Below are 12,874 nucleotides of genomic sequence, written 5' to 3'. Positions count from 1 at the left end.
GAGCAGAACAGCGAGGCCGATGCCTTTGCAAACTTGGGGTCATCGGTCGAAGATGACGAACTTAACTCGGGGACTGTCGTGCAGCTCTCGAGGTTAGTAATCGAAGAAGGCCATGCTGAAATAAACTCTACAAGTTTGACTTAGGATTGGAGAAACAAGTACATAGAGTACTTTAAGAATGGAAAGCTCCCATTAGATCCAAAGGAGTCGAGAGCTCTGCGTACGAAGGCAGCGTGATTCACTTTGGCCGAGGATGGAATGTTATTCAAGAGGATGTTCGATGGGCCACTGGAGATATGTTTGGGACCGGGAGACACCGATTACGTCCTACGGGAGATTCACGAAGGCACTTGTGGGAACCACTCCGGTGCCAAAACACTGGTTCACAAAGTTATCAGACCGGGATACTATTGGGCTAATATGGAAAAGGATACCAAAGAGTTCATCCAAAAGTGCGACAAATGTCAAAGGTATGCGCCGATGATTCACCAGCCCGGGGAGCAGCTCCACTCGGTCTTATCCCCATGGCCATTCGTGAAGTGGGGGATGGACATCGTCGGCCCCCTTCCATCGGCCCCAGGTAAAGGTCAGTTTATTTTATTTATGACTTATTATTTTTCTAAGTGGGTTAAATCACATGCTTTCGAGAAAGTCAGAGAAAAAGAAGTCATAGATTTCATATGGGATCACATCATATGTCGATTCGAGATGCCCTCCGAGATCGTATGAGATATGGAAAGCAATTCATTGGTAGCAAAGTAACTAAGTTTCTCGAGGATCACAAGATCAAAAGAATCCTATCGACACCTTATCGTCCCAGCGGAAACGGACAGGCCGAAACGACCAACAAAACCATCATTCAAAACCTTAAGAAGAGATTGGCCGATGCCAAAGGGAAGTGGAAAGAGATATTGCTCGAGGTTCTACGGGCGTACCGCACAACGTGAAAATCCAGTACCGAAGCAACACCGTTCTCGTTACTCTATGGCTCCGAAGCTTTAATCCGGTCGAAGTCAGAGAACCCAGCATCAGGTTTTGATACGCAACAAAAGAGTCAAATAACGAGGCCATGAATACGAGTTTAGAATTGTTGGACGAAAGACACGAAGCTGCCCTCGTCCGATTGGCCGCTCAAAAATAGCGGGTCGAAAGGTACTACAATCGAAGAGCCAATCTTCGACATTTTAACGTCGGGGACTTGGTGCTAAGAAAGGTCACCCTCAACACTCGAAAATAGAATGAAGGAAAGCCAGGTCCGAATTGGGAAGGACCGTACCAGGATCTCAAAATTAATGAAAAAGGGTCCTACAAGCTCGGTACAATGAACGGCGAACAATGACCGAACAATTGGAAGATATCGCACCTAAAATAATATTACTGCTAAGGTACGACCTTCTCCATTTTCATTTATATTTAAACGAACTCCTATAGGTGTTTGACCAGAAAAGATAATGGACTCCTCAACGCGAAGACTTTAGGTCCGAAAGCACGCGTTGCACTCTTTTTTCCCTTAGACCGGTTTTGTCCCAAAAGGGTTTTTCGGTAAGGTTTTTAACGAGGCAACCATTGATCGTGCTAACTTAGAACGAGTCAATAGTATCCGAGGCTTCTTTACAATCAACTTCGAATACTGGGGGGAATTATCCTCGAATGACAACTTTGTTGCAACGAAGTTACTTCGTGACAGTAGGGTCTCGGTAGGTAAATTTTGTAAGGGCCAAACGGTCGAATGAGCCGTGCCCACATAGGTTGCTCGAGCCCTGACATCAAACATGTACACATGTATAATCATCTATTAAGAGAAGTATTTTTCCTTGCCAAATATCTCATGCCTTAGAGAACTTTTACTTTACAATTTCATACTCCTGATCTATTTTATAAACAGGCTTAAGGGCCGATCACAACTGAAGTTCGAACAATTAACCCCACACTCGGGGACTGCTATCTGATAAAATAGACAAGATCGAATTAGTAAAGCCTCGAGACCATAAGACCTTAAAAAGGCGACCCTTAATTTTTATAGGCCACGACCACCCCACTTAGGGACTGACACTTCGAACAAGCTCGAAGTATAACAGGAAAACAAGCCCAAGAGGCAAGTCGCAAACTGAAAAGGCTACGGCCAAATTAACACGGTTCGGAGACGTCCGAATTCCGTAATAAAATAGGCCTTCGAATATTCTTATAAACCGGTTAAAAAGGCTACCCTCGGCAAAATTATAAAGGGCTTCGATAATATCAAGCCTCGAGAACCCTAAAGAATACAAAATTGTCCGAACTCTCGAACAATTCCTTATTTCATGCTAAGGCATAACAAGTTTTGTATAATTAACAATGAACTTTTTAAGCCGAAAAAGGGAAAAAGCCAATCTTTTTACTTATGCCACATCGGCCTAATACAAAAGCCTAAGGGCCATCTATTGTTTTGAGTTCGAGGGATCATCCTCACTTAATTAAAATCTGAGGGTTACCCTACTTCGAGTTCGAGGAAGCACTTACTAGATAATATTTCGGTTTCGGTCCAAATTGCCTAAGCCTCGAACCTATGAATGCAATTTCATAAGGCATAAATAAAACAAAAAGTAAATAAAGACAAGACAAGGGAAAATACGACAGATCCAGAAAGGAAAGGAATTTTTTATATAAATATCGAAGTTTTTCTTACTAGGGCCACATGGACCGATCAAAAATTCTTTACAAAGGTCGATCGACCTCAAAGCAAAAAGAAAATTACTAGGCCTAGCAGCACGGTCACTATCAAATGAATCTTCTTCGACCTTAGAGTCTTCTCCACCAGATCCGCTCTCATTCTCGAAATCTTCGTCAGGAAATGCTAGCTTCCGAGCCTTTGCTTCCTCAGCCTTGGCGATCTCGAGTTCGGCAGATATGTCAAAACTTTGGGGAACGATCCCCTCTAAAGCCTCCCTTAGGGCCTGCCACTTCGAATGATCCACCATGCTCTTGGCCTGCTCAAGAGTGGCTTCAACGTCGATTTTGTATTGGGCCGCAGTAGCTTGGGCCTTAGAATTGGCCGCGGCCGCTTCAAATCTTGCAACCTCGACCTCTTTGGCCAAACTGGCTAAATTGGACTCAAGCTCTTCGACCTTCTTTGCCTGAACTGAAGCATTCTTTTTTACATGTCGAAGCTGTGACTTGGCCGAATCTAGCTCTGCTTGAATGGTTTCCTTCTGTGCGGCTAGAATATCCATGCATCCCTTGAATTTTTCGGCCTCGGCTCACACCTTATCTATTTGCCTTTGGAAGTCATTGATCTGTTCAAGCCTTTGTCGTACCTGTAGAATTGGATCGTTAGTTGTTATCTCCAACTTAGCCTTGCTATCATGAAGAACTCGGAATACCTGCTCGGCCATCTCAGCACGCTCATCTCGAGGCTCACCAGGTCTACCTGAAGCCTCTCACTAAGAAGCTTGTAAGTATTACATTTCTCCGTGAGGTCCTGGACCTCGGCCTTGAGCTCCTCTCAAATTCGGAGAAAGGCCTCGTGGTGCAACACCGAAGCCTGCAAGAAAGGAAGAAAATGTTAGAGATACCTACAATTCAAAGTCATAAAAAGATAAAGGCCGTTAAACTTACCCGATTCAGAGCATGCTGGGCCTCGTTGAATAAACAGGCAACATCCAATGCATTCATTTTTGCTTGGTCCTCTTCAGTGACCAAGCATCGAAGATAACTTGCCACCCCTACGGGAGCAAAGAAAACTTGTGTAATGAGGAGGAATCCTCGATCACCATTGCCCCAAGTGGGCCTTGAGAGACATCATCTTCATTCCGGGGAACCTCGAACTCAGTTTCTGCGCCGGCCTCGACCTTCTCTTCAGTAGCCTCCCTACCTCGAGGTGAGGCATCTTCGACTCTTTTTGGCTCGGTTTCATCGGGTCGGACAAAGCAGCTTCGGCTCCCGCCTGGCCAATGGTTCCTTGAAGCTCGGTACCAACTCGCACACGAGTCACTAATTCAGAGTTTTCTTCTTCTTTGTACTCATCTCTAGTCCCATCCATTATCTGTTGGACGGATTCCAAAGAGACGTGGATGATATCCCTCTTAGGTTTGCGGGGCCTCCTGGCCGGCCTTTTCCTTTCCGGGCCTGTAGGACTCAGAGCCTCCTTTCTCTTCTTCTCTTTGCCCTGTTTCGGGGTGGATGGGGGGAGAAGTGTCTCTTCTTCAGCAGAGGGGGCCTCATCGGCACATCCTTCCCGAGGCCTACAAAATGAAGAAGATGAGTAAGTACAATATCAAAGCCCCAATGAAACCTTTTTAAGGAAAGAGCATTACCATGGTTACGGGCCTCTTATTGGCCCTTTGACAACTCCATCCAAGCACGTTCGGAATAAGTTTTTTGTGACACCAATCCCTCGACCCATTGCCTCAGGTCGGGGATCACTTCCGGCACATCGGCCGTAGTTGCAACAAAAAAGAAAATTTTGGATGAGGGGAAGTCAAGAAAGCAGAATGGCAAAAATAGATATTCAAAAGGCTAAGCAGTACTTACGTTTCATGTTCCACTTTTCAGGGAACGACATATCTCTGGCGGGGATTAGATCCGAAGTCTTTATTTGGACAAACCTGCCCATCCAACCTTGGTCTCGAGTCTCATCTATGCTCGAGAATGGGGGTTTGGTGGCTCGGTGATAAAGCATGATCACGCCTCCACGATAAAGCTGGGGCCGTAGAGACGCAAGAGGTGATCGAGGGTAAAAGGATGCCGCTCAATCTTGCTTACAAAGAATCAGAGGAGGATCACAATCCTCCAAAATGACGGGTGGATTTGGCCCGAAGTGACATCGTACCTCTTGCAAAAGGCAACGATGATAGGGTCTAGGGCACTTATCGTGAATGGGTAGGTATGGACAATCAGATACCCCTCCTTCCAAGTTGTGATGGATTTTTCGGGGCTAGGCACTACTACATCTTTGCCTACCTAGTTGCGCTCATCTTTCACCTTCTCGAGGAGACGTTCGGTGATCGTACACATGTACCTCGACATGGGTTCACATTGGCCTGGTGTCGAGGGTGTGTTCTCCACCTTGAAATCAGCAGCAGTGGCACATTTCGTCGGAACGAAGTCCGCAAGGGGATGTTCCGCTGCGGCGCCGCCGTCGACAGACTTTGATGAAGAGGCGGTTTCTTTGTGAGGGACAATTTTAGAGGTCTTAGCCATTTTTGAGAACGAGGAAGAACAAGGGTTAGGATATCTGGCGTTTTAAAAAGAGGTTAGCTATAAAACTTGAAGATTTGCGGATGAAGAACTTGAAGAATGCAAAAAGCTTTGAAGATTAGAGCAGAAGAGATTAAAAGTAAAGTTGAAAGAGTGGAAAAGAGGCCTATTTATGGGTTTCACGGCGACGGTTCAACATTGCTAGTGGCCGACCGGTAACTGACGCGCCTTAAATGCCTAGGAAATTGAACTGACAGGACGTTTGGTCACCTCGGTCACTTGCGTCACAATGCTTACGTCATGGTAACCTAAGGTCCGGCTCGAAAACTCAATTCGTTTCTTGTCATTACATTCCACAAAACGAGGGGACTATCTGTATATGGTCAAAATCGGGCTCACTCGATTTTACTGATTACCCGAGACCAGGGGGATGGATCAAGGATCGGCCTCATAGCATATCAGACCGAGATACGAGGATAAGGTACCGAGTTCGGGATACGAAGTACCTGTCGAGATCGAGACCGGTAATGATCGAGATTGAACGGGATAGACGTCGAGCAAGACCGAAGATAGCGTAATAACAGAAAGATGAGATATCCGCTTCTGGTCGAGGATCATGACGAAAATCTCGGAACAGATCAAATCAAGGGCGGTTGTTTAACTAATAATGAGATTTCCTTCTGTAATTAGAATTATACCGTAAATAGGATTCCTCTACTATATAAAGAGGGTATTAACCATTTGTAATCATCTGACATTCACGCGTATCAAAGCAACATATTGCATTTTTATCTCTTGCAAGCTCTGTTGTTCAGTTCATACTTTCACTAGCTTGTTCAGTTGGTTCGAGGGCAATTAGCTCGAGGGCCATAATTGTTCATCACATTAGTTTGCTTTATTTTACTGTAATTTCTATCATTAATTCTTATATTATCGTTTTGTGCCAAGAGAAATCACATATCCTTAAAACCACTTATAAGTTTAATTGTTATCCGATTTTAAGGGTAAACGATATTATAGAGGAAAACCTGTATAATAGTGGATCACATGGTTGATCGTGATTCTGAGTTACAACTTTTTCAACAGGGAGTCAACTATATAAATCAGTGGTCGCTGAATCTTCTCGTGTTACTTTTTATTTCATTTCCCGTTGATGGATTGTATTCCTACACTTTGAAATTCTCTATATCACTATTGATTGAATGATTGAGCTGGGGATTTCGATGGTTTGTCCGTCAAATGGGCTGTTGGGTGTCGGTCACATATCGAGAAGTTTTTGAATACTGACAGTTACGAAAATGTTCGAGATGTTAAAGAAATTATGTTCACCACGTTAAAATGGAGTGGATATATATATATATATATATATATATATATATATATATATATATATATATATATATATATATATCATCAATCATTCATATTTATTCATATCATATCATATCATCATACCATACTAAAGGTAGAAAGCTTCACCTATCAAATTGAATTACAAAAATATCCTTGTTAGTATTGCACCTATATTTTCTTGTTAGTATTGCACCTATATATATTTTTTGTTGTTATTATTGTACAAATATGTGATATACATTGCAGTTTTGTTCAAGAGTAATCGCTACCGTTTCCAGTAAATTGTAAGTTACATTTAGTACAATGAATCGGCCAAAACGTAAGAAACATCTTGGTGTTTGGAGTTTTTTTTGAACAAGGAGAAACTTTTATTTAATACTAGGAAACATTGTCACAAAGATCCAATGGATAATTACACATAGCATTGGTGCCGTCTACAACATTCCGATTTCCCAACTTAGCAAAACTTCTACACGTGCTTTCAAGCACTAATTTCTCCATCCTTGTTCGCCAGCATCCTGGAGTTACATGCTGCAACTTCTAAGCAGTAACTGCAGACTTGAATTTAATTAATTGCTCTTCTGGGAATTGAAGTGTCTCTAATGTAACCATGTATGCTTCACTTGTAACAGATATGAAAAATATGATTTTGCATTGAACTTTAAGAGTTAAAAGGAAGAAATGTGATCTATAGATAATTTGAAAGAACTTATATACATCGATAGTGTAAAGAATTTTTACACTATCATGTTACCTTTATCTATTGTAAAGAATTTATAAATAAAGATCGACTTGGTAGTGTAAAAGTTTCTTTTACACAATATGTGGAGTATTAGTTAAGCTTGTGAAATAGGCAACAAGGCCACAGAATAGCTGAACCTATTACAGAAAATGTTCGATAAATTTTTTGCTAATAGAAATGAAATGTGTAAAAAACAAAAACTCAATAGAAGAAGAGAGGACCCCTTCTTACTATTCAGATCCTTAACCCACATTGTTGTTACCAGCATTTCCCGCAACTTCTTCTTGTACTGGAGGAGAATGAAACTCTCTTCTAGACACCGCGACACAGTGTACTTTCTCGGGCGGAGGAACGTACTGAGGAAGAGGATTCACCGATAGGGGTGCAACCACTAGTGAAGGCGCATGCGGCCTCACACTACGGGGTTGGTTGGCCGCACCCACGGATCGTCTCGCTACTGACGATCCTTCACCCACAGCCAACATGCTACACTTGTAGCATTTTGGTCGTAGGTTCTTTTTAAGGTTTTGGACGAGCATGTTGTTTTGCTCTCCAATTTGAAGATCCTCTGTTACAGCGTTTTGGTCCTTTTCAACCTAATTAAAAGAATGTACATTAGCTTGTTACTCACATATACTATTAATTTAGAGAAAATGACTCACTTTAGTATTTTAAGAAAGTAATTAATCGTCATTAATGGTAAAATAATGATGAAATTACTAGAGCACTTTGATCTATGGGCTAACCAGAAAGGAACCAAAATCAGCAAAGGTTGAATCAAGCATGTTTTGATTATTCTTGTTGGTGCTTTCTTGTGAAAATGCTTCTCCATTCGATATTTTAGTTCCAAAAAAATCCTGTATAATATGCCGAGGGTCACAAAATAGAAAACGAATTAGTAATGTCAAGTAATTTACCATGTCACCAAAAAAAAAAAGAAAACCTATAGTAAGCATATTTGATCGAATCAACAGATATTGTTATTGTAATATGCTAATCTGGAAATATGAAAATAAGGATACACATAGAATCTATGTTTCGATTGCTGAAATTAATTAGGAATATAAAGTAATCACTAAATTAAGGTCCACATTTCAGTTTAACTACTATTGGTTTTCTGACAGAGCTAGGGGTGTTCATGGTACGGTTTGGATCGGTTTTTCCCTAAAAAGAAACCAAACCAAGTAAGTCGGTTTTTCAAATATTAGAACCAAACCAAACCAATTAAGTCGGTTTTTTCTCGATTCGGTTTATGTCGGTTTCTTCGGTTATTTGTCAGTTTTTTCTTAAATATGAGACATACACTACCAAACACATATTTTGGAGACCACATTTTCAACGTAACACTATCAAATCAATTGCCCTTTGAGAAATCTATCATTTACCAAGATATATTGATGATAATTGAATCAAATAGTGATGAATAATTTAAGGACTCAATTAAAAATATATTATTTTTAACACGAAATTGATTCTTACACTTAACAAAAGAAAACTACCAATCAAACTAGAATGTAAAGGTAATCAACTATACTAAAAGTGCAAACTATTAACATTTACCATTAAATTTTTGAAACTTTATATAAAAATATACATATATATAGGTGTAATAATAAATTTGAAATAGCTACTCCTATAGTCGGTTTGGTTCGGTTTTTTCCTGATTAAACCAAAACCAAACCAAATTTGATCGGTTTGTAAAATTCAAAACCAAACCCAAACCAAACCAAAAATTATCGGTTTTTTTGGTCGGTTTGGTTCGATTTTTCGGGTTTTTATGAACACCCCTAGACAGAGCTGTTCTAGAAAGAAATCACACATTATTGAAATTTATAGAAAAACTGTTTTATATTATATGGAACGTTTTGGTGGTTATTCCCTTTTTTCCCAAATTTTTTTATACAAATTTGGAATTATAGAATTAATTGATTAAGAAATAAAATATAATCCATGTAACAATATATCTAATAAAAGAAGAAGTGAGAAAATATGTATGAACTGCTTCTATATGCAACAAAGAAATACTTAGCAACCTTAAGTGGAGCAAGTTCACGTAACAATAACTCCAACATGGACCTATAAAAAAGGAATATTAGAACGAAGGTCTCAATCAAGATAATCTAATAAATAAAAATAAAATAAAATCAAAATCAGGAAATATAAAATAAAAAAGTTCCTTTTAATCTTTGGAATTATTTTTCCAAAAGATTTTCTAATTGAAAATGAGGAATGCCACCTGATATGTGGAATTTTTGGATAATCTCTCCTCCGTTGTTTATATTCTTGCTCAACAGCTTCTCTCTGCATTCATTAATGGAAAATTAGAAACATGTTTTCTTTAAGAAATAAATTAGAAACATGTTACTTACACGTTATAGACCATTACATATATAAATCTACTGATAACTCAAATTTCAAATAAAAATGGTTAAATTACTGAAAATAAATTAAGGATGAGATATACTTGAACGAGAAGATGATTGACGCAACTCTCTTGCCATTTTTCGGTATGCATAGTTAGCCTGCATTTATTTAAATAAAGAAAATTAACTATTTCATATAAAAAGAAGTTCACATTTTCGTTAACAATTTAAGGATCCAAAATTATGGTGTCACAAAGGTCTTCCACAATTTTATCATGTATGTGCAGATAAAAAGTGACTCCGATTTCTAATAGAGATATTTGTTGAGAAAAAAAAAATTACACATAAATCTCGCATTTCTTTAACTACTTAAACGTTTGAATTCGGCAAAAAATCATATGATATACGGTTCATTTCTTTGCTAAACCAAAGATTTGAAACCTTCGTCTATAAATACACGGTTTTTTGCAAATAATTTTTTATGAAAAAATATGTTTGATTATGTTAAAAATCCATGTTTAAAAAAAACATATAACTATTACCTGCAGATGACGAAGGCTTCCTGAAACATAACGTTATAGATCTGATAGGCAGAATAGCTAGGAATTTGTGAAATCTTCTCATACTGACTTCCAGAATTATCACAATTTCGAAACCTAATTCAGGCATACAAAAACATATTAGAATCTTTTAGATAAGAGAGTGCAAAGTCCATCTTTTTAAATTAAAATATCCGAGGTTGAATACATATATGATTATTAAGGTATTACCTCTAAATAATTCAGATTGTTTATTTTTCAATATGAATATATATAGAATTTAGCTTATTAATACATTAATAAATACAAAATTAGCAACAGAAATGATTGTTGATGGTGGTGGTGGTGGTTGCCGATGATAATTTAGCTTGAATAGTAGATAGAGTATTTATAAAAGGACAAATTTACATGAATATTTAACATCATCTCTCTCTTGATGTTTTCAAGCGTCTATACAAGATCTGAGCTGATCAACTGAATGGTTATAGAAAAGAAAAATAAATATGTTTAATGGGCTAATATTTGAATGAATCAGATTAAAACCTCTGTATGAAATCAAACAGGGTTGTTGCCCTATAACAGAGAAAATAAAAATAAAAAAGCTAGAGAAATTCACTTACATTGTTAAATCAAAGAATCAAGAGAGAAAAGCAGAGAACCATAACTTCACAGATGATCATTTGGAAAAGCTTACAATTGAATATATTATTGAGCGGACACATGCATCTTATATATAATGCTCGAAATTTAGTTCTACTTTCTCACTAGATTTTTCTAGATTTATCATATGAATGCCGATGGAATGAAATTAAATTTTAACAGCTCGGCATCCAAATTTCGTACTTCGAATTTGGTAAGAAGATCTGTTTTAAAATGATATTTTAAATTACCTTCACAATTGGAGAGGATTATATATATATATATATTAATATATATATATATATATATATATTATATATATATATATATATTATATATATATATTTATATATTATTATAAAAAAATAACCTTTTTATATTAAGCATAATAACTCACAATAAAAGGACATAACCGCGAATTCTAGACATTAGCCTTGTGATCCTATTAGTTTTTAGGAACATAATAGTACACGTTGGAAATCCTACATGATTAGCCTCTAGGAATCCTATTAGTATAATTATTTTCGGGCATAAATATATAATACTACATTCTAGCATGTAAACCTAATACCTTTAGAAACACGTTAGATTTCCTATTAGTATAATTACTTTTGGATATGGACATATTTTTAACCATGTAATCCTATTTCTTTAGGATATATTTCTTATAAAATTTCTATTACTAATTTAATTGAAACGTATTATATTGTCCAAATATATTAGAAAACAGGAGAGCCTATATTTTATTTTAAAAGCACGAAATACAGTATTGATAGACCAAAATAGCGCTAAAATATTAAAAAGAAGAACTTCACTGTAACGACTCGGCCAGTTATTTTTGAGAGTATTTAGCCCCGATCCCCTATTTATTTCTCTCTGTCTTCATTTTATGGTTACTTGACTCTGGCCGGGGTGGTTGTTCGGGTTCGGTGTCGGGAGAGTTTCGGGGTGGAATGTGACACTTAGTCCTTAAGTATGAGTTTGAGTTGTAAGGAGAGTTGACCGTAGTTTGACTTGGGTGAAGACGACTCCGAAATGGAGTTTCGTCAGTTCCAATAGCTCTGTAGGTGATTTTGGTCTTAGGAGCGTGTCTGGAGGTGATTTGGAGGTCCGTAGGTCATATTCGGCGTTAATTGCGATAAGATAGAAAGTTGGAAGATTTTGAAAGTTTGACCGGAGTTGGTGTAAACGACCCGACTGGTCGTTTCGCTTTTTAGACCCCGTTCTCCTAATAAGACTTCCCGCGCTTACTTTTAACTAATTTACGACCTGCAGGGATGGTTGGTTCGGGATTTGGAAGAGTTTGGTTGAAATAGGCACTCTTGATTCCCACAAGATTTTCTTAAAGGCTAAGTTTGACTTGGGTCAACATTTTTAGTAAACGGACCGAGCTCGTGTTTTGACGGGCCCTGGAGGGCCGTAGGAAAATATGGGACCCTGGGCGTATGCCGGAATAGATTTCCGAGGTCCCTAGCCCGAGTAATGAATTTGTTAGAAATTGTTAAACTTGAAATTTTAAGGATTTAATGAAATTAAATAATACTTTATTCATGTTGGTATCGGGCCATATGTTGGTTTCGGAGCCTGGTACAGGTCCAAAATAACATTTAAGACTGCCCGCAAAATTTGTGTCAATCCGAGTAGTATAAGTACGTTCCGGCGCGTTAGAAGTAAATTGAAGAACTGAAGTTCATAGGTTTGATTCAATTGGTTTTAGGGAGTGATTCTTAAATTAGCATTGTTTTCAGGCGTTCCGAGGTTCGAGCGAGTCCGTTTTATGATTTCAAACTTGTCGGTTATGTTCGGGCAGGGGCCCGGGAGCCCCGAGTGACAAGCGGACGAGGCTCGAGTTGAAGTTAGGAAATTTTTGAAGGAGCTGAAACTTCAGGTTTGCTGTCATAACCGCACCTGCGCCTGCACCTCCGGTTGGTCAGCCGCAGGTGCGGTCCTTCCATCGCAGAAAGCGGCCAAGGGCGGGGAGCCCAGGAAACCGCAGATGCGGCTGCCTCCCGCAGGAAGCGGTTCGCAGGAGGCCCAAAGACCGCAGAAAGCGGCCCAGCCCG

At 38.8% G+C, this 12,874-nt stretch overlaps 1 protein-coding gene across 1 annotated transcript; it reads right to left on the bottom strand.

The window, feature by feature from the left end:
• Window positions 1–7,344: 7,344 nt before the first annotated feature.
• On the bottom strand, window positions 7,345–10,974 carry LOC109244154. Its single transcript, XM_019411196.1, has 7 exons — window positions 10,793–10,974; window positions 10,176–10,289; window positions 9,735–9,792; window positions 9,507–9,571; window positions 9,304–9,346; window positions 8,017–8,127; window positions 7,345–7,866 (listed from the first exon to the last, which is right to left on the bottom strand). Coding segments are annotated over exons 1-7 (747 nt in total). The 5' UTR covers window positions 10,795–10,974; the 3' UTR covers window positions 7,345–7,512.
• Between the last annotated feature and the right edge of the window lie 1,900 nt (window positions 10,975–12,874).

The sequence above is a fragment of the Nicotiana attenuata genome, unplaced genomic scaffold (genome assembly GCF_001879085.1).
Source record: "Nicotiana attenuata strain UT unplaced genomic scaffold, NIATTr2, whole genome shotgun sequence".
Classification (NCBI taxonomy): domain Eukaryota; kingdom Viridiplantae; phylum Streptophyta; class Magnoliopsida; order Solanales; family Solanaceae; genus Nicotiana; species Nicotiana attenuata.
This window is presented reverse-complemented; position numbering and strand designations above follow the sequence as displayed.